The 25,009-nt window shown below is 39.1% G+C and overlaps 1 protein-coding gene across 1 annotated transcript in view; it reads right to left on the bottom strand.

The window, feature by feature from the left end:
• Positions 1-25,009, bottom strand: part of LOC140226530 (uncharacterized) — a 123,451-nt gene that overhangs the window by 6,982 nt on the left and 91,460 nt on the right. The window contains exons 8-13 of the mRNA XM_072306980.1: positions 24,612-24,910; positions 9,445-9,642; positions 4,453-4,523; positions 3,654-3,806; positions 2,628-2,757; positions 1,337-1,450 (exon numbers count right to left, since the gene is read on the bottom strand). Coding sequence (XP_072163081.1) covers positions 1,337-1,450; positions 2,628-2,757; positions 3,654-3,806; positions 4,453-4,523; positions 9,445-9,642; positions 24,612-24,910 — 965 coding nt within the window. The remainder of the gene's footprint in view (positions 1-1,336; positions 1,451-2,627; positions 2,758-3,653; positions 3,807-4,452; positions 4,524-9,444; positions 9,643-24,611; positions 24,911-25,009) is intronic.

The following is a 25,009-nucleotide window of genomic DNA, read 5'->3' as shown; positions in this document are numbered from 1 at the left end:
AAAAAATAATTAATTCAACAAAATGGCGAATTTTCATTTGGTACCCCAGGGTACCAAATATTGCATCATATTTAGCCTGTAACACTTCAAAGATACTTAACTCTCTATGTGCCATGGTGTAAACCCCCTGTGTGCCACATTATTCTGAGACAGCAACCCAGTCATGCTTTGGGAAAACATTCTGTTTTTCAAATCTGTGCAACATTTATAGAGTTTTGTTATCTTGGAAATTTAATGCGCAAAATTGTAGAGAAAATGTGAAGGTTTGCTTTGATGTAAATTTCATGGCAAATCTATAATTGTTTTTCTGCTAAATAAGCAGTAGCTATACATTACTGTGACTTTTGCACACAAAAGAGTGACAAAAACGTAGAATTTATTTGTAAATCCACTAGGGAAAACCACTAGATAGTTGATCATTACATAAAATACAAGCCATACGTGGCAGGAATGGAGTAGCGAGAAACGCCTTTATTGTACTGTGGCATTTGATCGATCGGTTTGGCAGGTTTCTGGGTTTGTGCAGAATATGCGAACTTGGCACGCCATCAACTGAGTCGGACGTGCGAAGGCGGCACATAAAGAGTTGAGAAAAAAAATAATAAAAGCACCACACATCAAAGTACATAATGATAATGAAGGCTATTATGTACCAAGTTCTGATGCATCGTAAAACACAAAAGTGTGCATTTCAAACGTTCTCTCGCTGCTAAGACAAGCATACACAGTAAGACAGTGTCATCTTAATATCCATTAGATATCTATTACAACTTTAGAAACTGTTTCCTGGGTAATAAAATGTTAATTGCTACCAATTTGTGGTTTCTAAATTCTGCTAAACTACTTGACAGCTGTAGACTTCGTAATTAACCATTATCCAGTGGTTTCGATAACATTCTCGATGCTCCTTTAATAGCGTTTGTAGTTGCAAGCATAGATGACACCAAATATTAACTGCTTGATGACTGACTACAAATTCATGCTGATAAACATAAAGTCCTATTACCGGTAGATTTACAAAGAGTTCTATACAGCAGCTGAGTAATTACATCACAAAGAAGATCAAGCACTACTTCAATTTTTCTTTTCTTTATTTAAATTTTATGCAGGCAAAATATCTCGCAGATAGTAGTTATCCTCATATGATTGAATTTCCCATGTGTCTTCACAAATTACATGGCAATTGCGCCATTGTATCTGTGTGTGTACAAAGATGTACAACACACAGGAGTGAAGTCTTCTGACTACCCACGAAAGTAATAAAAAAAAAAAAATGGAATCTTTCTGTCTTTGGGATCCCGAAACAAAAACAGAACGCAAAGTTCAAAGTCCTCACCTTCGCGATCCCAATCTCGTCCGACGTGATCTTGCGGTTCCCCTTCCTGGCGCCAAACATGGTCACCCTGTCCAGCCGCTTCATGCACTGCAACGCATAGTCCTTGACCGTCACCTGTGGTACACGGCATGCGTAGAGATGTTCGATTCTTTACACGCCAACGTACTTGTACTAGAGTAACATCCCAAGTTCTTTTCATCACCATTTACTCGACCATCTTAGCTTCACCCTATGGTAACATTAGCAAGCTCACTCTGGTATAGCAATCTCTTCTTTCAGTTCTCAGCAATTTGCTCAAAGGCAGGGCTGCACATTGACCATTTTTTCTCCACGGCTGAACTGTCCCCGCTGGACCAATAGATACCCAGTTTTTCCCTTTTTACTTGTTCAATCGCCCAAACTTAAAATTTACTGTTCCTATTATATTTTTTTTCAAGTACACTGTTGTAGGTAAATATTCATTCTTTATCTTATTTTTTTTTTTTTTTATCATATCGGACCAGTAACTATGGCAATTCCTGAAAAGTTCCAGGCCTGAGAGTTATTTTTACTGGTTTGGGACCGTTGGACCGGTGCCAGTGTTAAGCATTGCCAAAGGACATTTATTGATTTTACTGTTTTGTCTAATGACTGGCAATGCGAGTGATGTATTTCAAGACAGAACCCCACAGCTACCACTAAGTGGATGCCAACATACACCTATATCAAAATCAGGGAGATTCCACAGAGTTATAAGGAGATACCTGCATGTTTCACTGCAAAACCCAGTAATATTCGCAGCATGAAATTTTCACAATTTGGAGCTGATGGCATTTTTTTGTGGCATGAAATTTTTGCAAACTGTCACTTGCATTCAATGCACATACATGTAGTATAGACAAGAACTTCAGAGAGTATTTTAATTTTGCAAATTTTTTCAATTTCAATTCAATCTATATTCATTCAGTGTCATAAACCAAATATATATCTGGAATTACAGAAATCATTGTTACATAAAAATACATAAATTGAATATACATTTTCTTGTTTTTTTTCTTTTCTTTTCTAGGCTCCACGTTAAATTCTGTAAGATTTTAGGCATGAAAAAATTTCACAGCACATGAATCCCAATGGGTCCAAACAAGTTCCCAATTTAGGATGGTTTCATAAATATTTTCTTGTAAGGGTATTAGGGAGAAATTTTTAGTTTTTAGGGAGATTCCGGCAGAATCAGGGCAACTTGGCAGCTCTACACCACAGTCAACCATGCTTGGGGTTGAGACATTGAGGAACAGAAATAAATGGCTCTTACCTTTCTCGTGTCAAAGTCCCCCGTGAGGTGCTTGGACACATAGCTCTCCAGGTAAGGGTGGAAGGACACAGAGGGAGGGAAGAAGTAGAGTAGAATGGCCATCAGCTCCCAGCCAGACCTCAGGCTCTCACTGCATTGTGGGTAAAAAGGTCAAAGGTGACATCAGATTAGTGAAGTTCTCCCATCTCTACTGGGTCTTGTCTGACTGAAGCTAAGCCCTCCCACATCCCTCCCCCCCCCCCGAAAAAAATTGAAATAAAGCAAAGATCCACTACGTACTACAATAGCTGGCATATTCACAAGGGTTTAATTTTTGTGAATTTAGCAAATCACCGTTGGGCCATGAATATAATAACACACGAAAATATTGCAAACGAACAGGCATTGGTGCTCATATATGTGATAGCCTCAAAGTCAAAATCTCGAAAACAACCCCTTGCAAAAGTGTCTGTGACCTCCTCATTTGTGAAAATATCTGCACGCGATAATAGCAGCTTTTACAATATCCTCTTTCTAGGGTCTTTTTTCTCCAAACAGCAGTCCTTTCAAGGACTACAGACACATGGTGTTACTGCAAACCTCTCCTTCTCGTGCAAAAATCCTTTTACATTGTAGCTTCAGTATCTCTTAAGTTTTTCTGTAAAATCGTATGGCTCTTTCCAAAGGTGGCAGTGTCAAAGAGAGATATTGCCTTTCAGCGCCAGGAGTGTCACTGTGTGACAGACACGGCGCATCAGAAGATCCCATCATCATTATGATAATTATTAAACGTTAGATTATTCTTTTCGTCACAGAATCATATAGCATATTAGACATTTAGAGAGTGAAAAAAAAAATATTGAAGGCAATCAAAAATTCAGAAGAACACATATTGAATTGACAGAGACAGAGAGGGAGAGAATGCTAGTTATACAGAGAGAGAACAGTGCAGCAGAGAGAATGTGTTCTGCAAAACCTGAAATTCCATGAACATGAAACCTTTGCACATTTTACAAGGAGCCAATAGTAGTATCTGAAAAAACTTACTCTTGGTAGTTATCTGACGTCTGTCGGCAGAGTTGGATGTATACCTCGTCCCTCAGGGGGACCACTGACCATCCCTTAGTGACCAGGTCAAGCAGGGCTGACTCCCTGCTCAGGCCCTTGACCACACGGTCACCCATGTACACCTGGATCAGTGCAGACCACTGGTCAAGGAAAGGCAATAAACGATGATCACGGTGATCTGAATTTCATCCACTACCTGAAAACATGGCTTACATTATGTACAGGCAAGTAAGTCACAGTATTTGGCTGAAGTATATGGGTATCTTTTAGCACATGTAAGTTGAGAACATTGTGACTTCAGAATATTTTGAGCTTAGCTACTTTTTCTAGAGTAGAAAATTCATCTATTTTTCAACTCCCCACTCACGACTCAACAATTAACTCAACAATTCCCCGCTCTTTTCGGCTGCAGGTCTGCTTCAACATGCGTGCAAATAGTGCACTAACTGCCAGCTAATGTAGATACAGGCGAACATTGTGTGAATTGAGGACATAAAAGTCACAAAAAAGTCACAATGTAACTACATTGTATTACCTTGCTGTATCAGGTTTTCCACTATATCAGGATAGAAAAACAAAGATCTAATGAGATGGGACCTGTAAGCTCACCTTGTCATAAAGAGGATTTTTGTTGTACGTATCTAACCTCTTTTTAATGAATATAACAGTTTCACTGCATTACATACAAATTGCATGTCTAAATTAGAAGGGATCACTCCAAGGAGCAAGCCATATTTTTTGCTATTAGCTGGGGCAATAGTACTAGTAAAGGATATGTTTGAAGACCTCCGGGGCGTCACGCTTCACTGCCTTGTCTTCCGTCATCAACATGGACTTCCTGATGGGCTCCTGAGGGCAGCAGACAGAAAAAAAAGAAACGAAAATATATTCATAATCTGTGTATACATGTACACTGTATATCATAAAAATATGATCTGTATCAAGTCTAGGAACATTGGAAGAGCTGCAAAATGAAAGAATTAATGGGGAGAGAAGACAAAAGTCTGGAACAGTAGACTAGTACACATACATGTACATACCTGCCAACATTTCAAGATGAAATATCTTACTCGTGGATTGCAAAAATCTTTAATGCAAACTGAAGTTAAAAATCGTACTTTCGGTCAAATCTTCAAAAAATACACATGAAAGGTATATCTAAATATTTTTTAAAAATCTGATTTCTCTGACAGAAAATCTGATTTTGCTATTTTTAACGTAAAAAATCTTACTGAATCTGATAAAATCTTACTAGTTGGCAAGTATGCATGTATGTAGTAGTAGTAGGAGGAGGAGGGGGAGGAGGAGGAGGAGGAGGAGGAGGAGAGGTAGTGGAGGAGCAGGAAGTACTTGTTTTCTTCTATAATGGCAATCATACAAAACATGAGCCACAGGGTCAAAGGGCAAGGGTCAGAGGTTAAGTGAAAATGCTCGAATTCCCAAACAACTGCTCTCCCAAATAATTTTGCCATACAATGAAATGTGGTTCATGGAATGTATTAGTAACCACTCAACACATTTTGGGGTTGAGCCATCAAACTTTCAAACTTGTCGTTTCAGTTTCTAATGGCAATCATGTGAAACCGTCGTCTCACATAGTCAAGATGTACTTTAGACCTAATGGGGGGAATCATTTTAGCGAAGCCATATCAGTTGCCATAGCAACATTTCTGTGGAACTATATGTTATAACATCTATTTTGATCGTCATGGAAACTAGTAACTGTGATATGATTTGTTTTTGTACAATTACTGTAATAATGTCATTGATGGAATTGCAGTTTCTATGTGTATAACAAAGATTGAATGTTCTCTGTTTAACATATTATTGAGAAACACTTTGTTGATATAGAGCAAAAGGATTGCCGCAGATCACTGGCTTACTTCCAAAAGAGCATCCTCTATTTGAAAAGGTTATATTTAGTTTTCAGTGTATCCTCATGTAGTGTTTATTGTCGACTGAGAACCACAGAAGGGCGTTATCACATTTTTTTTTTCCTGGGGGGGGGGGGTAATGAGTTATTGATATCACATTGGAGAGCTTGAATCTTATATCTTGATTATAGTGTCAATTTTTGAATTATTTTCATTTTCAATAAAATGTTGAAAATCAAAACCACAGGGGCTCTTCTTTGCCCAATATTTCAAACAATGCTCATGACTATACCCACTTTTGATTAAATTAGCTTGTGCATTTCATGAAAATTCTAATTGTCTCATTTTTATTTACGATCAAATCTGAGAATGCGATAGCGTCCTTCTGGTTATGAGCCGATGATATATCATGTGAGAGTTTTTCATCCATCTTACATGGGTTTTCATCTCTATATCTTTTGTTTTCCATAATGCCGATAAATCTGCTCACGCACCACACTTCTATTAATACTGCACTCCTGGAGTTGCAGACATTGACCTGATCGAACTGACAAGATGTGATAAAAAAGAAATAATTGAGAATGGGCGAGGTAAAAGCTGCTCCGCGATAACACGGCACAATGCATTCGATATGCGTGAGTCAATGAATCGTGGGCTGCCAGATACTGCGTGCTGCCACCACACGATAGCACATCATGCCTCTGTAGATGTGATCTACCATCCATTCCCGCACCGCCCGCACCACCGCTTGCCCCCTCCGCGGCAGCCGCAAGTGACGTCAAAACAGTAGACCCTTAACATTGTGGCTAGCGGGAACTTCATAAACAGAGAGTCCAGACTGATTCGTTTTTCTGTTTTCTCCCCACACCCACAATGCCACAACAGAGCCTGCCATTCCATGATCTGCAGTAGGTTTCTGACAGCAGATTATTTCTTCCTAGATATGACGAAAATCTAATGACCCCCTACCCCCCTTAGGAACACCTTAGGAAATTAGACACACAGGGACATGACAATTGTACCAACACATAGTCAGGCTTCCCAGCATCTCCAGAAAAAAAAAAAAAAAAAAAATCCCTAATTTTTCCCTGATGAAGTATCAAATTTCCATGATAATTATTTCAACTCGTCCAGTTTCAGCTCCAGTTTTCATCCAGTTTCATCCAATGGATGTTGCCTTTATATGCAACAAAATATAACAGCTAGTCTTTCTGACTACTTTCGATTTTTGGGCCGATCAAAATTCCCTGACTTTTCCCTGATTTGAGGCATTTTTATCAAATTCCCTGACTTGTCTCTGACTGGAAAAAAAGTAAAATAATTTTTCCCTGATTTCCCTGATGGGCTGGAAACCCTGACAGTCATTCAATCTATCTATCAAATTATTAATCTATCTATCCATCTGTCCATTCAGCCATACATCCATACATCAATTAAACAATCAATGTTTTGATAATCAATCAATCAATCAGCCAATCAATCAATAAAATAATCGAGGATGTGTATAAAAACACACATACATTGCACTCCTCAAAAGAATGCAAGCATTGTGTTACTACATGTACCATAGCCATACATGTACCTTCTACCACCACTATATCTCAAACCCCTTCTCTTCCCCCCATACTCCATCCATTCCCCTCAAGCCCCACCCTAAATGTTTGGCACAAAGATATGATTAAAGTATTTACGTTTGGATCCTAATGGTGCACAGATGAAATCACAGGTAGGCCCCTCTGTACCATGGAATACATTATATCCCCCCACCCCTCTTTGATTTGACTAAACAATCATTTGTATGAGAGCCAAACTGCCAATGGAGGAACATCAACACATTTTTTGACAGAGTAATTGTTTACAAATGCCGAGTAATTGTTTATGAAATGCAGCCCCCGAAAAGGTGTATGACAGCGAGGGCGGTATACAAAAACGGCTGAGCTAAAAATAACCCTCCAAGGTTCTTCCGCGCTCCTTGCAGCCAAAACTAATCATCAGCTGTTCCTGTGAGAAAGCTCTAGTGAAAACTACTTTCCTGGGACAATGCCAAAGTACTGTATCAAAATCACGAGAAGAAAAGTGTGTACTATTATGCGACCATTGTATTTTGCAGAGCTGTATTGTTATGAGCACACACTTTACATTGGAATGTTGGTTATTTTTATCACAAAAAAAAAAAAAAGTTATACACGCATCTGTATGTAACATATTAACCTGACACTGCTTGCATTTTGCAAGTGGGTAATTCCGTGAAGTTGGGGCACAAAGTGTGACATTTTAGCATAACTCAATACTAATTATGCTATACATATATTGTTTATAGCCTTTACATTTGTATTGAGACCATACATTTTCCTGGAAATTTTGTGCCATTCAGACTCAATTTTGATGAAGTTATCAAAACGATATGTAACGGTGTCCTGTAGCATCGTGACGTGTCCATGTAGCATCGTGATACTGTAGTTAAAATCTGGTCCTAAAAGACAAATTAATGCAATTAGCTTGACCAAAATTTGTATTGCATAATTACTAGATTAGTCAGATAGCTAAGTATCTTGACTCTTTATGTGCCACGTTCACACGTCCGGCTCAGTTGATGGCGTGCCAACTTCGCATATTCTGCTCAACAAACAAAGCCGCCAAAACCGATCGATAAAAGGCTAATCTCCCCCGGTACAATCAAAGCGTTTCTCGCGCTTTTGTTCCTCTCACATACGGCTTGCATTCTATGTGGTGATTTACTATCAAGCGGTGTTCCCAACTAGATTTGCGTGTATATTCTAAGCTTATGTCACTATTTTATGTGCAAAAGTCATGCCTTTATAGTAATGTAGCAACTGGTAATTAAAATGAAAAATTGAAAATAGAATTGTTATACATTGTATATTAGAAACAAAGTTTGGCATTCCTCTTTAACTTTGCTCACTATTATATCCAGCTTAACAGAAATTTTTAGAAGTTATACAAATTGGAAAAACAGAATTCTTTCTCAAAGCATGACTACCTTCGTGTCTCAGGATAATGTGGCACACAAAGAGTTAACTCTCCTTTCCACAGTTTTACTTTTACAAGAAAATTATACAATGTGTCAAGAAAATTGCACAATGTGTCACTATGCTACGTGGTGTCCACCAAATGTCACAAAAAAGGACACCGCATAGCATCGTGATACATTTTGTAATTTTCTTTTAAAATCAAAACTGTGTACAGGAAATTTGAGATATCTAGCTATCTCATTCATATCTTGTAAATATGCATATTGCATCAAATTTTGGTCAAGCTAATTGCCATAATTTGTCTCTTAGGACCAAATTTTAAAATATCACGATGCTACATGGACACGTCACGATGCTACAGGACACTGTTACATCAATTGTTTAATAACTTCATTAAAATTGAGTCTGAATGGCACAAAATTTCCAGGAAAATGTGTGGCCTCAATGCAAATGTAAAGCCTACAAACAATAAATGTATAGCATAATTAATATTGAGTTATGCTGAAATGTATTTTTTAAATATCACGATGTTACATGGACACTGCCCCAACTTCATGGAATTACCCACGTATGTATTGCTCTCCTGATATGCATCAAGCCTGCCAAGAAACCAGCCATCTTTTTAATACCATCACACAACTTGCCTCACTAGGTCTGCACATTTGGGTGTGCTGGGTCAAGCTCCAGTCAATGTGTAGGTACATGAATGCACAGTCTGGAGATTCAATTCGAGGCACTTTATTTTGTAGCAGAGCAATTTCTTATGTTCTTTAGCTTTGTGGAAAAGATGGCAAATTAAACAAACAAACAAAAATGCATCACGATGTAAAAAACCAACAGCCCTACTGTATGCGAATGTGACTAATAACAACCAAACCCACGGCTTGACCAGATTGTCCTTACCTTTGTCCAGGACAGCATGTTGGACAGTGAGACCTTCTTCCTAAAGATGCCCTTCTTGTGCCGGTTCAGATTCTCGGGGGCGACGTTCTCTAGGTCGTTCTCCCCCGTGGGCAGGGGTTTCCCCTTGGACCCCCCACGGGTGATGGCTACCAGGGAGGGGCTGTTTTTGAGACCATGGGGAGCGGTCCCCATCTTTTGCTGTTGGTGGAGATTTAAAAAAAACAAACAAACAAAGAATCATACATTAATCTGAAAGACTTTCAAATTATTATTAGACCAAGAAACAATCCAGTACATCAGTACGAATACATTTAACGCATGGAAATGACACAGGACAATATGGAAAAGAAAATGCTACACATAGATCTGGTCTGGGCTGGCAAAATATATTTACAATGTATTGCTGTAACTCAGACGCACACCAGTCCAACATACTCATTTGAAATGAATCATATTCATCAGATTGCATCATATTCATCAGAGACAAATTTGTCAATTGACACATGTATGTAACTAATAAATGTTATTCACATTACAATTGTTGTGGTATCAAATACCACACTTACTTGTTGTCACCGTTCTCACTGGGGCATCAAATGTGAAATTCAAGGAGCATTCCCGGAGGAAGAGCTCTGACCTTAAAAGGTGTATACAATTCTGGTTGAGGTGAGGATTTAGCTTTTTAAAACGTTTTGCGAGATATTCAGAAACCATTCTATGAGATGTCAAAGAGCATGCAATTCTAAGGGGTATCAAAAGGTTTTTCGGATATCTCAGCCATTTCAAAACCGATTTTCATCAAATAAACGTTGAATCCTCCTAATAGAATTACATGCTCTTTCATATTTCATAAGAGGTTTCTCATTATCTCACTAAGAAATGTTCAAAATATGAATCCCCACCTCAGCCAGTACTGTACAGTCCCTTTAATTGGGGTCTTATATCATCTCACATAAAACTACTCTGTAATCAATGACAAGTCAAGAAGGCATGATCGCTTTTGCACCCTTGCCCCTCACTGTGCTTTGCTCTCCGATCTGCACGTTCCTTGAGTGTATTCTTTAATCTTCTTCATGCCTGATTAATCTCCTGCCCATAGGTTTGTGTGTGAAATTTGTGTACATTTGACTCATTGGCATAAAAAGGATTAATAGCCGATTGGCACAGTACAACATGGAAACTAATTGCCAATGATTAGAGATTAGCTAATCCCCCTAATCTTGTTGGACTGTGGCACACTGTTACACCTGAGGGCAGGGCTATCAAAGTAACTTTTTCAACGATGTTAAGGTTGGACAGATTACAGAAAGCTGATGAAAATGCTTGGTAAATTCTGCGTGCCGAGGTGGTGATAAAGGGATTGTTGCCAAATCATGATAATTAGGAGAACAAGCTCAGATTGGCTCAATCTGCTATAATCTGCTACCCTGGCACCATTTGTATACTGTGTATGTCCACAGCAGGTGAAGGTGTGAATTGGCGGCAAACATGAAACGGAGACAGCTTTTGCACAGAGGGATCACAGGAAGTGAGAAGACATCTAATGCTGCACACTGTGCAGCTGTCGGCAACAACAAACGCATCAGTGGCAGTTAAGGTAAAGTGGTGTTTGGGAGGTAAACATTTGCGGCAATAAGCCCATTTTCTTTTTCTTCTCTTTTTGCAAGAGATGATAATTTAACATCTTTGCCCTGTGTGAGACTCTGCACAATCGGCAGCAACTAATGCTCCTGCTTCTTTTCTTAATTTCACCCAAGAAAACACCAACAGGAAAAAGACTGAGCAAAAGGCACTGATATGAAGCTATTTCATTTACTTCCACACTCAAAAAAAAAAAGAAAAAAAAAAACACTCATAGCAGTCTTATGTCATGGTGTCATCCTTTTTATCATGGGGGCCAATAGAGACCCATTAGGGTTGGTGACAAAAGGACCCCATAGTAAATACATAACTATCCAAACTTACAACGGGGTTATAAGATATATAAAATGTAACTGGTACACAAAGAATATGAGAGGAAGAGAAGAAAATAGGATGAAATACTGGCAGAGTATGTATGACTTGGTTGCTATTTACAGAGAGCATATTTGAAGTTACTTCTATTTGACTGCAATGACTTGGCGCTCTAATTTAGCTCATTCAGAAAATCATTCCATCTTTAAAGATGAGACCTTGATAGAAAACTTTTGATGTTTGTTTATTCAGTTCAAAGAAAGTGGTGTAGACCTCTTACGGTTCTCCTACTGAGGATGAGCTGAATTTGCAATTTTACTTCCCCACAGACAACTGCTCCAGTATACTCGGGGGGATTAGTCTTCAGTGGGTTAAGGAGTGAATTGCGATAGAGGTGAACTTTTTTTGCACAAAGACTCTTAATTCACCATTGTACTTTCTTAATATTGTGTGAAGGGATGTTACAGAATGTGCCATCTCAATATTACAAGTCTTTTCTTTACCTTCCAAATGGCTAAAAATTAAGTATTAATCCCTTTTGTTTGTTGTATTGTACAGTATGCATTGCATTCTTTTTTATCTGAATCACAATTGTTTTATAAATATGAAAAATCTTCCATCCCAAAGGACATTGTACTTTTCAAGGTTTCCTCTGCAGATTTTCTCAATCAAAGTTTTAAATCTCTACCAACAAAAAAAAAAAGAAAATCACAAATCAAACATAAACGAAACAAAGCAAAACAATGAGTGTTGAATTGCAACCGATCCTACTCGAGTAAGTACACCCATGATTTCTTTTATCATGGCTACTACTAAAACACTGATCAATTCAGTGCTTCTTACGTTGATGTAGGGCAATTGTCAATCAGTTGCACTAAAAACATCGCAACCGCAGAATTTCATGAATTTGAATGAGTGTTGAATTGAGGCAAAAAATCATTTTCTTACAAAGTATGCTCAGTAACGATGGAATAATTGAGCCTTTACTGACTTGACTGCTAGTTGGGGTCATGGTAATTAAGCAGAAATGTAGCAGTTGAAAACAAGATTAAAGGACACAATCAAGCAATTTAAGGGAGATTTGACCAATTTTGATGATGGTAAATGACTAAAATGCTACAAAATGTCATTATCATATCACTGGAACAACAAAGAAAGAAAGCATGCCAGAGGGATCTGCCCCTTTAATCTTACCAGTCCTCCATATTTTATTTTTTTTTTTATTCCTAGAGACATTTTATTGTATTTACCATTTGCGCATATTCGCTGTGTAATACACTGAGGTAGACACATGAGGATAAATTGCATGTTTTTCAAGAAAGTTGTCTACTTTTTATCACTCCACAAACACAGGAAAAGAGAAAAAAAAAACATGAGCAGACAGACGATAGAGCCAGGAAAAGGGCACAGCGGTGGCGGCGGTGAGGAAAGCGTCCTTGAAGATTACATGTGTCTTTTCTGGCAGATACAGTGTACCCATAAATGCCCCTCCTCCCTGAACAAACCCACAGCACTTGTATACATGTACTAATAACTCCCCGAGCGCTACTCTGTATACCACTACCGCTGGCGAGGCGGGCTAGCCTCCAGAACCCCCGACTACCAGGTTAATCTTTCTAGCAATAAATATCCCTCCCTCGCTACGGGCCATGTCGTGATTTGTCTCTCTCAGCAATGTAACGAGCCATAGCCTGCATTCAAGACTGATTAAGACATTTTTTTTTTTCATTTTTTTGGGGGGGAGGGGTGCACAGGGGGAGGAGCAGTTGGATTAATCCATGCTGATAACAGTACTTATTAAGAATACATAAAAGTATATAGAAGAATACAAAAATGCAAGAAAATATCTAGATTAGCAAGACTTGGTAAAGCATTTAACCTAAATGAGAGATGATTGTGACATGAGAAACATGAATTTGAAATGTTTTTTGCACACTAACCATAAAATATGATGGTAGAGACAAATAAATTAAAGATTGGCAATATATCTGAAAAAACTTTCAAAGGTTACGAAGGTTCAGAGAATACATTCTCTTCCGATATGTCTGTTTTAAAAGCATAAGCTACCATTTGCAGAAGAAACAAAACCCAGCATATTAGTGACTTAAAATAGTTCTAAAATGTGAGTTAGGGATAGAAACAACCACAGTAAAAATTTAAATCTGTATAGTCGATGTTAAGAATTGTTAAATACACCAAAATGGGAACAATATTTTTTTTCCAGACTTAACCGTCTACAGTTACGGTTTAATGAGAAAAATACAAATATTTCCTTATATTTTAGGCTTTATTGCAAAAATTTTATAAGGTAGGATGTTTTGTGATACAACTGACCTACACATATGCATCAATCAGATTGATTATCAAAATCCCTTCTCCCAAAGGTAAACAGGACCTTTAATTTGTTCCCCTTTATCTTCTCATTTACAGAATAGAAATACAGGGATGGAGACAACAAAAAGTATTTTTTTTTTTAAAGCTGGCTCTGATAGCATAAGATTATGTTGAGCATGAAGTTTGAAAACATTTTCCAATATAAATGGTAATTGCCTGCAGAAATAGATATCATGTACTAAAATGAATAAATGAGAAAGTCAGCCTGAAGGCTAAGCTCACTCAGGCTGAGCCCCACACATATCCAGCTGTCTGCTATAGCTATCAAATCCCAATATCCCCACGCCACACGTGCTGTTTGCGTTACGCTGACAAGTGCAGGAAGTCGTTGAGGGATGGCCGGTTGCCGCCAACAACGTAATTTGTCTATATTGGAATCTGACTTTGATTGCCGTAGCTCCAACTTAGTATGTTCACTGTACTACATGGGGAGGCTCTCTAATTTGGTTGCTTGGGTTTTAGTTCTCTCTTTAAACCACTTTACTTGGTTGGATATATCAAAATGTCGTTCTTTGCTCTGCGCTGAAAATGATAACTGCACACTTTCCAATATCTGCATGAAGGGCAGTTTAACACTTTCTGTTCCAGGGACTTGAGACACTGTGTACAATCCTATGTTTGTTTGTTTGTTTGTTTGTTTGTTTTTTTTTGTTTTTGTTTTTTGTGTTGTTGTTGTTGTTGTTGTCGTTGTTGTTGTTGTTGTTGTTGCTGCTGCTGCTGCTGCTGCTGTTGTTGTTGTTGTTGTTGTTGTTTTAAGTGGCACTCAAAGCACACTTCATAATAGAGGTGGGCTATAGAGGGTCAATTTTAGGTCACATTTTCAGAACATGCTCATCACACCTTAGTTTGATGACTTTATGCCTACTGACACCATTTTTGAAAAAAAGAACGAAAAAAATGCGAAATCCAGGGTGCCCCGGCCGAAATCGTTAAAAATCCAAGATGGCCGCCGTTTCGGCTAAAAAAAGACATTTTTGGCTATAACTCGGCTATTTTTTGGTCTATTGTGATGGTTTTGGTGTCTAACCCCATGTTTTGGGGGTCAAGGAAGTGGATTATAATGATAATTTTGACAGTGTAAAACTTAATCTTCCACATGATACTGACCTTTTTCCCATATTTAGGGTTAAATTTTCCTTGTCCTTCACCCCTACCCCACCCGCCATTTTTTGCACTTTTGTATTTTTGTATTTTTTTAAAGTCATGTTATCTACCATACTCTTAATAGCAAGTACTAGCTATCAATCTGGTGTTTTCTACTGACGATACAACAAGAAATACAAATAACTTCCGCTATAAGTCATGCAGATACCGGTGGCTGGTCGGTGCATTCAGGATGCATGGTAACTGTGAAGCCAGTGCTTATACTGTATCTGCTTTGTAGTGCTAATTAGCATTTGGTCATTAGACATGTAATTATACATTACAGTTCTACTGTAGGTGCACAAATTGAATTTTAAAATGACTTGAACAAGCCTTCTGTGATATGCCAATATTGTCCAGCACAAAGGTAATGTTTCGGCTGGATGATGCATCCCATGAACCAATGTATTATACATGGAAGAATCTGCATCAGCAGTACTGTCTGTACATCAGCTTGCTTTGGGCATCACAAGTGTTGATGCTGATCTGTCCCTTTCATTTTTTCCATGTGCTCGATTCCATATGCCTCATGCTCTTGGTCTCAACACATACCAAGGTACCAGTTTCGTCGTGCACCTTTGTATGTAATCCAATATCACAATTAAGATGCAGAATCATTGATGCCCAGTTCACTATCAACAATATCTTCAAGGTTGGTATGGGCAGTTGGTTGTATGATGCCATTGGTTGACTTTCGCTTGAATGCATTCACCATGTCATCTTCAGTAGGCAGATCAGGGGCAGGGAGATCGATTATCAGACTCTCCTCTAGTCACAAGAAGAATCAAGTTCACCTTCATTTTCACTTGAGCAGAGATTTGGTATCGAGACCTTATACAAAGTGTACACGTGTGGGTGTACAATAATCTCGATGGGATATGAGTCTGCAGCATGACAGCTCTCCACCTAAAATAGCTATAAGTTGAGTTTGATGAGATCTCGGGTATCCAGACATTCCTTGAGTTCGTCAACATTGTTAATGGGCCTCTCCATGTTTTATGTTCCTGTAACAGACAGCCTAGATGCACATACTCTAACTTGTTGTGCTTGGGCCACATTTTGGAATTGGAAAAGAGAACTGGAAATAACTGATAAAGTCAACAGCTATTAATTACCTCAGCTTTAGGCACTTTCAGTCACAGAGAGTGAGATGATGACTTAATACCATTATGATGCTATGTGAGGAACATACATCGTACTTAACATTTGTTTGTCATAGAACTGGTTGGAAAATCACTCAAATGGTATCAAATTACCCATCAAATGTGAGGATTCTTACTTTATAAAAGTACAGCAATATACCGTACATGGTAGGGAAAAGCAGGCATGAGAAATAAGGGACCAAATGGTGATGGTGAAACACCAAAACTAGGCTAAAAGATGAAAAAGCTGACTGACTTATAGTAAAAATGTGTTTTTAGGCAAGACGGCAGATACAATGTACATCATCCAGTAAAGTACATTTGGCTTTGTGCTGGACAATTGGCATATAGAAGGCTTATTCAAGTCATTTTACAAAATTGTACACTTACATTTGTACAGTAGAATTGTACACTTTGACCAAATGTCAATGGACACTATAAAGCAGATACAGTATTAGCACTGGTTGCACAGTTACCATGCATCCTGAATGCACCAGCCACATACCGGTATCTGCATGACACATCATATAACGTAAGTTATATTTCTTGTTGTATCATTGATAGAAAACACCAGATTGATAGCTAGAACTTGTTATTAAGAGTATGGTAGATAACATGACTTTTAAAAAATACAGAAAAAAGTGCAAAAAATGGCGGGTGGGGTAAGGGTAAAGGACAAGGAAAATTTACCCCTAAATATTGGAAAAGGGTTAGTATCATGTGGAAGATTAGGTTTTACACCAAAATTATCATTATAATCCACTTCCTTGACCCCCAAAACATGGGGTTAGACACCAAAACCATGACAATAGACCAAAAAATAGCCGAGTTATAGCCAAAAATGTCTTTTTTTAGCCGAAACGGCGGCCATCTTGGATTTTTAACGATTTCGGCCGGGGCACCCTGGATTTCGCATTTTTTTCGTTCTTTTTTTCAAAAATGGTGTCAGTAGGCACAAAGTCATCAAACTAAGGTGTGATGAGCATGTTCTGAAAATGTCACCCTCTATAGCCCACCTCTATTCATAAAGGGTAAAGAAATAGCTCTGCTACAGTGCTCCACAGCAGATACAAGTGAGAGTACACTCACATGATAGATTGGTGTGGAGGAGCAGGTAGGCAAGTGAATTTGATGCACTTTACCTCAGTCAGCTGGAAATGAACCACTCATGTGGCATTTCCCAATAAAAATCAATAAACTGCGCTTGATTTCGAAGCAAAGCCACAAGGTATGCATTGAGATCTAGAGGGGATTGAAACTTACAGACTTAATTCTCGGAATCCTAAACCGGCTGATTACATACTCCATCCACCCAAATAGAGGAGTCTGGTTAATTTATTGAAGATAGTAAGTTGAGCTTTGTCACGAAACCAACTTATTACTCCAAACAATCTTTCTGACGCAGGAAAACCTCTAACAGGGTGTTCAGACACAAAAATTATATACTAGAATAGTATAGCTATACCAAAATGGTATAGCTATACGATGAATTTATAAGTCTGAATGCTGACTAACGAAACGACTTACATGTATAATGAAAAAACGAACCGGTACTGTAAAAGTGGATGTTTTCGCACAACAAATTTTTCGCGTTCAGCAGGGTAGGAAGAGTTTCACATGTTTTTAATTCTGCAGAATCAAGTCATCAACTGCTGGAACATATGGCAAAAAAAGATATTCGCATGCTTTTCTTTTCACGCTAGATTGGGGTTGCGCGAAATGTGCGAAAATTTCAACTTTTACAGTATAGCGAAATGACAGTCAGAGCATCGTTTCAAACTAGAACACGATAACGAATCAGCATTCCATCGTGTCCATTGTGCGTCTGAACGTATGGCAACCATAGAACTGTTTAACTGGGAGGGGCTTAATGGGAGCGCGCACAATAGGTGACCCTATACCTGTCACTCATGACCATAACAACATGTGCAGAGAGAAACCTCAATACGACGTTTTCCAAAACAGTCTGTCTGCTGTACGATGATTCTTTATACGTCGTTTCTTTATCAAATTTTGGTATAAACTGGCTTGCGTCTGAACAGGGGGTCACAAAGCAAAAGGAGAGAGAGGGAAAAAAAGGGTCGCTGAGGAAGCCCCGACTTGTCAAGTTTCAAGGGCAAGCATGGGTCTGGTTTAGTAATATCAGATTTACCAGTTTCCCAGTATCCTGTGTTTTGCACCTTGACGAGAATCCCAAATGGACAAAAAACGACAATGTAGACACCAAGTAGGGCTGTCAGATTTTCCTGAATCTTAAGAAAGTAGGAAAAAAAAAGTATAAAAAACTGAAAGAAAAACTTGTACAAGCAGGGGGAGTGACCCGGAGTTCTGACTAGAAATAACAATTTGTTGTGTTTCAAGGATGGCACTGGTATATTACATGCAATCAGAGGTGATGAGTTTGCCAGTCTGAGAGAAGACATCTCCCACAATTATTTCATACGATATTTTCTCGATGGCATGCGGTGTCGAGAAACGGAGAACAAGGCAATTATGTACATAACTGCATGCATAAAAGACTTTCTTCAGATAAATTGTAAAATTCGTACTAAATAAGCTTTAACTGTCCAGAGCTTCCATACCTAAAGCAATGTTGAGATGATTGATTGTTTGAATTAAAGAACATACGACATACTCTAAATTCTTCACTCAGCCTTTGTACATACTGTATACGCCGAATATTTCGCTAGGATTTTATTTTCACGAATTTTGCGAGTCGGGTGCTATTCGCTAAATCAAAGACACGCAAAAATAATGACTATCATCTCGATATATACATTTCTCTGTTCAGTGTATGCTGGGTTTTTGTTTCATCTGCAAATGGTAAATTATGCCTTTAATGTTGCCCTGTTCCCTCAAAACAACGCTGCGCTGCGAGTTCCTCTTGTGAAATGAGAGTTACACCACAGGGTCCACTGGGACTGTGTTTATTATCTTGTTAAAAAAAAGAAATACAGAAAAATACAGACAAGTGAGATAGGACTGTGTGGTTTGTCCATTAGAATTGAGTCTCATGGCAGGCCAGTCTGTTGGGGATGGAGGAGGGAGGTTGGTCGGTTTATTGCCACTTGGTCTACTATCAGAGTAGGCCCGTTCACACACAAGGGAAAAAGTGAGATTTAAAAATCGATTTTCTTATCACGATCAAAATTTCGAAATTTTTTCCTGTGTGGACAGAAAAATTTCACTAATTTTCGCGATCCTAATCGCGATCCAACTCGCACTATTAGTGCGATTTTACAGAATAATCGCAATTATTTTGCCAAGTGTCGTGTGTGTGAGCGCGATCAAGATTCGGAAATCAGTATTTTTAATCCCATCGTTCGTAGCGCGTGAACGTCAACATTATTGGGACCGCGGGGTCAGTCTTCGGTCGTGCAAGTTTCGCGCATGCGCAATTTGGCCACTGATCGTTCTTTCCTTGCTGCGAAGTGCGATTTTTCCTTGTGTATGAACGGTCGAAAAAAAAAATCGAAATTTGGATCGCGACTGTAATTTCGATTTTCGTTGTGTGTGCATGGGCCTATGGTCTGCTTCCTAGTTCGTCTAATATCACTACCGCTAAACTCATTTGGTCTTCTATCAATTTCATCTAATGCCCGTTTGGTCTAACCCCTACTTGGTCTAATGCCCAGTTTGGCTAATTATCGTTTTGTCTAATGACCAGATGGTCTCATTGTAATCGTGTCTCCTTGGATTTTTCCCACTTGGTCTAATAGAATGTGGGTATTAGACTAAATGGGCATAGCCAATCTGGAAGTAGACCAACTGGTAATGAGGCTAAGTGGCAGCTGAACTAAACGGTCATTAGATGAACTGGTTGTAGACGAAATGGGATGAGACGATGTGGGTTGAGACTGCATGGCTATTACACAAAGTGGGAGTAGACCAAATGATATATCACCGGGAGGTCGGAGGTGGGGGGGGGGGAGGGGGGAGGGGAGAGGGAGGGGGAGAGGGAGGGGGGTAATAGGTACCCTTCTGTCTGAGATTTGGAGAAGAGGGTGTGTACTTGGGGACCCTGGACTTCCAGCTCTGCATGGCAGATATACGAAAGATGAACCTGCCATGTCAAATTGTAAAGGCTGCATACCTTGACCTTGGCTCTCTTTTAAAGGACAAGTCCACCTTCGTATATACAAGGATTGAGAGAATGCAGCAATATCAGCAGTATACATCAGTGAAAGTTTGAGGAAAATGGGACAATCCACTCAAAAGTTACGAATTTCTGAAGATTCTGTGACGCCATCGCTGGATGAGAAGACTACTACAGCTTGTGATGTCACAGGCATAGAACGATATAAAGAAAATATATATTTTCTCGCATAATAATACGGCGCTTGACATTACTGTCAGTAATGAGTCGAAGGAATGTGTACTTTTTCAAAACATGAAATTTTGTGTAATTCTCTTATTTTCATTATCATTCTACACACGTGACATCATATACTGTACAACGTAGTCTTCTCATCAGCAGTGACTGTGCAGAAACTTCAAAAATTTGTAACTTCTGAATGGATTGTCCAATTATCCTCAAACTTTCACTGATGTATTCTACTAATATTGCTGCATTCTCTCAATCCTTGTGTATATGAAGGGTGACCCTGTCATATAACCCTCTGCATGCCGCATTGATTTCCTGTTCATAGGTATACGTTAAAGGTAGGGAATCCCATTTGCATGCCTTAAATGAAGAGTTGTATAAACACAGTGGTATGTTGAAGAGAGTATCATTTTAGAAACTCCCATAAAGTATTGAAAGTGGAAGGTAACATTTAGTACATTTTTATTGACCGTTAGATTTTGAATTGAATTTTTTTCGGGGTTCACCGTAAATTCCAGTACATTACTAGGCTACCTTTGCAGACCCATGCACTGCATGTGTGTCCATCATGTATATTTTGTGAAGAAAGTTCATCAAAACTTACAAACATTTCTATATACATTCTTGCCACACACTCTATATGTTATTACATCAGCTCTTATACTTTTAGATTTGTGTTTATAGATAAAAAATACAGAAGACAGCAACAAAAAGGCTTAAGAGTGGCTGACACACAGAACTACTGAGTAGTTGAGTTTTGTGCATTATTCAAATTGTAGATAACTGTTGACTTCCAAATTTCTCAGCAGTGGCCTAAACAAGCCCCCTGAGGTTCATATTTAATGTTTTGCTGCATTTTGGGAGTTCTGTAAAAGGTATCCCCTACCTTTAAGGTTTGGGCACATTTGACTCATTGGCAGAGAAAGGGTTAAAGACCTAGTAGCATACAGGGACACCATGGAGCTGGAAGGCTGGCCCAATTTGGTCGCATACAACTATATTTGCATACCTGCCAACATTTCAAGATGAAATATCTTGCTCATGGATTGCAAAAATCTTATTTTCTATGCAAACTGAAGTTAAAAATCTTACTTTCGGTCAAATCTTCAGAAAATACACATGAAAGGTATATCTAAATATTTTTTAAAAATCTGATTTCTCTGACAGAAAATCTGATTTTGCTATTTTTAACGTAAAAAATCTTACTGAATCTGATGAAATCTTACTAGTTGGCAAGTATGTATTTGAGAATCACTGTATTGTGCACAGCTTTATCACTGATATTAAAACTCGTATCACGGCGATTACCTCCCAAGGACATTTACCTCCTGGCTAAATACTGGTTAGCAAAAAGGGTAAAGTAAAGGTAAAAGTAAAGATTAGGGTTAGGATAAGGTTCAGGATTAGGATTAGGGTTAGGGTCAGGGGAAAAGTCTGGGGTAACTAAAGAGGGGGTAATTGCCCTCGACCCCTCAAAACTAAGTACACACACAGCTGAAGAATCTCGACTAGAACTGACTGTTACTGATAAGTGTACGCTTAGATGCACATATTCGCTGATGGGCGCTATTTATGGTTTTCGAACACTTCTAGACAGACTTATCGACTAATACCCTATCCAGCACTAACTACATTATTATCTTGGGCATGGTGCAATTCCCTCACATGTTGGCTGCCTGGAGCAGACAGAACCTAACTATACGGCCTGCCCAGCGGAGAGACTGATCTAAATATCATACGCCACGTGCCAGCGTGCACACACACACACACGTACACGGTTGCACGTCCGTATGTTATTGCGGCTGGCACTGATGCGGCTCTGCTCCCTCACACAATTATGAAAACAATGGAGCGTGGCCCTGGGCGTCAGCTCACGTCACAGAGGCAGATGCAGAAACGCCTTGGCGAACACATTCCCCCCAGGGGGGTCCCGGTTCATTTGTAAACCTAAACATTTGTCTCACGTCAACATGGACCTAAGAATCTGTATGCAAACTGTTTTTCCTTTTTCACAAATTTCTGCGATCGATTTCCTAGAGAGAGAGAAAAAAAAGAAGCTCCTTGATTTTATATCAGCCACACATGCTGTATACTAAACTGGGACTCATTTCTTTCAACAAAGGATTGTGCATTCCAAGGCATGTATACTGAATGCACAATCCAATTCTTCAAAATTGTAAATCAACCTAGAGCATAGTAAAGCAATGGTTTGTAATGACTTCTGAACTACAGACTTTTCAAAACATGGATTAATCTTTTCATTAGAAGATCTGCGAAAACAGGCAAGGATAAAGTGGTAATTTACATGTAACTGTACAATGGTGCATGAAAGGCTTCTGTGTATTTTTGGTTGAAAGGAATTCACATACATCTGTGCACTACAATGTTCACTACATACATAATTTTGTGTGTGTGTGTGTGTGTGTGTGTGCGTGTGTGTTGCTGTTGTTTTTTTTTTGTTGTTGTTGGGTTTTTTTTTTTTTTGGGGGGGGGGGTGTTTTTGAACAGGTAGCATTGATACATAGTGTTTTTAACACATCAGGGCCCTGTTTTATGAAGAGTTAAAATTGTTTGTATAGTTGATTTCGACTGTAAGTCTATGGCAGCCTGTGTGGTAAGGAAATTTAAAACTGATCTTATCCTTTAATAAAACAGGGCAAAATTCCGATAATATGTAATATACATTGTCCTTGCAAGTACCTACGTTTGGTTCATTAATCACTGAAGTGTGCCACTAAAATGTGTGTGTTATAGATTATCCCTGTGCATCCCTACAACAAGGAAATCATTCCCATTTTAGAGTCAGGGAAAGAAAAAAAATTTTTTTTTTTCTTCATTCAATCTGTTAATTGGAATACTGTGCAACAAATGTGATCATACCAACAATTTTCAGATGCCAAGAGGTTGCCAATTTTAGTGAATTTACTAACATTCATACAGCTTAGTCTTTTGAAATATTTTTTTGATTTTGCTAAAATTGTGTATTAAGGTAAATGACTTTTGAACACTGCTTCAATACACAGCATTCTTTTTTCTCTGTTTTATTGGGGAATGTACTCTAAAGAGTGAAACATTTATAGCCATGGTATGTATTCTCAATGGAAACAGATGTAGAAAAAAAAAATGTAACGAATGAGAGAGAGAGAAAAGAAAGAAAGAAAAAGAAGAAAAAGAGAGAGAGAGAGAGAGGGAGCGAGCAAGTGGTTGTGTTTTAACAGCCTGAAGGCGAGAGGGAAAAAAAAAAATGTCCATGATGGCAGAGCAATCGATGAAAAGCCCTGAGCACAAATGAAACGCAAAAGGTCAGGAGCATTTATGCATTTGTGCGACGGCAGTCTCGTAAAAGACCCAGACTGAAATTGCGAAAAAGCCGCGGGAAAATTTCCAGGGCAAAATGGATCGTAATTCACTCTGATTTCATCATGAACGGCAAGCACGCACTTCTGTCTCCAAATATGATATACATGATTTATGAGATTGTCTGAACAGGTTACACAGAGGCAAAAAAGAAAAGAGGTACAACACATAAATCACACAGCAACAACAAGACAACACAAGTGTGGAGTGGAGAGGGATCAGGTGGGTGGCTTACCACAGTGTTGCTGCAACAAGCCTTGCCGTTGTATTTCAACATTTGTTACTCTAATGCTTTTCTTTTAGGGCACAGTTTTTTTTTTCTGAAAAATTTCTACCTTCTGTTCAAATGAAGGAGCAATTAGCAGGGGAATTTTTTTTTCTTTCTTTTCATAATGTTCATGAGTGTAGAAGCAATCGAAAAGCAAAAGCATCAAAAAAATCAAAAAAAAAGTTTGCTGATTTGATGAAGTGGTTAGCTTTGGGAGCCCGTGACATTTGATGATTTCTGTTAGCTTTTGGTGATGCCGTGGTGGAATACGAGTTTCTTATTGCACCAAAGGAGGATTGTGATAACAATTCGCTAGGTGAATTTGTTTCAGAAAAGTGCTGAATTGAACAGGGGGTTACCACATAACATTTTAAATTGGATGAAGTTGATTATGGATGAAGAAATAGAAACTGGATATGAAGTGCACACTACACTTAGCAAGTATGAATACTAACAGAGATTGCTAGAGGAGCAGAATGAAGTCCAGACTGAGATAAAAGTATTGAGGAATCGCAAATTAGGGCGGGGCAAGAAAAGGCTTCTGCAGAGACACACACTGGGCGTGGCAAGGGCGCACACCACCCACCTTAACCTCATCCGGAACAATGGAGGGCATGTCGTCGGGCATTACCAGGGAGATGGGGCGCTGGTCCTGCACCGAGATGCTCCGCTCGAAGGCGTTGTTTTGGAGGAGGGTGATACCGCCGGTGCCCGAGCCGGCGCTGCTCCGGTGCACGCCCCGCTGGAGGGAGGCATGCATGGTCTCCATCGCCGGGCTTTCCATGTGGTGGTGGGAGGCGTCGTGGGGCGTCGGTGAGGGGGGCGAGCCGGGCGTGTTCATGGGGCTGCTCTCCAGGGTGACGGAGGCGTCGCGAGATGAGCTCTCTGCAGCAATACAAGAAAGACGACTCACAAGACTGAACCCTAGGAATAAACTTTCCTAACGACATCATTAAGCCCTCTACTCCCTAGCAGTTCCAAGCA

This window comes from Diadema setosum, chromosome 3 (assembly GCF_964275005.1).
Source record: "Diadema setosum chromosome 3, eeDiaSeto1, whole genome shotgun sequence".
In the NCBI taxonomy this organism is placed as follows: Eukaryota; Metazoa; Echinodermata; class Echinoidea; order Diadematoida; family Diadematidae; genus Diadema; species Diadema setosum.
The sequence above is the reverse complement of the archived record's forward strand: the minus strand, read 5'-3'. Positions and strand labels throughout refer to the sequence as shown.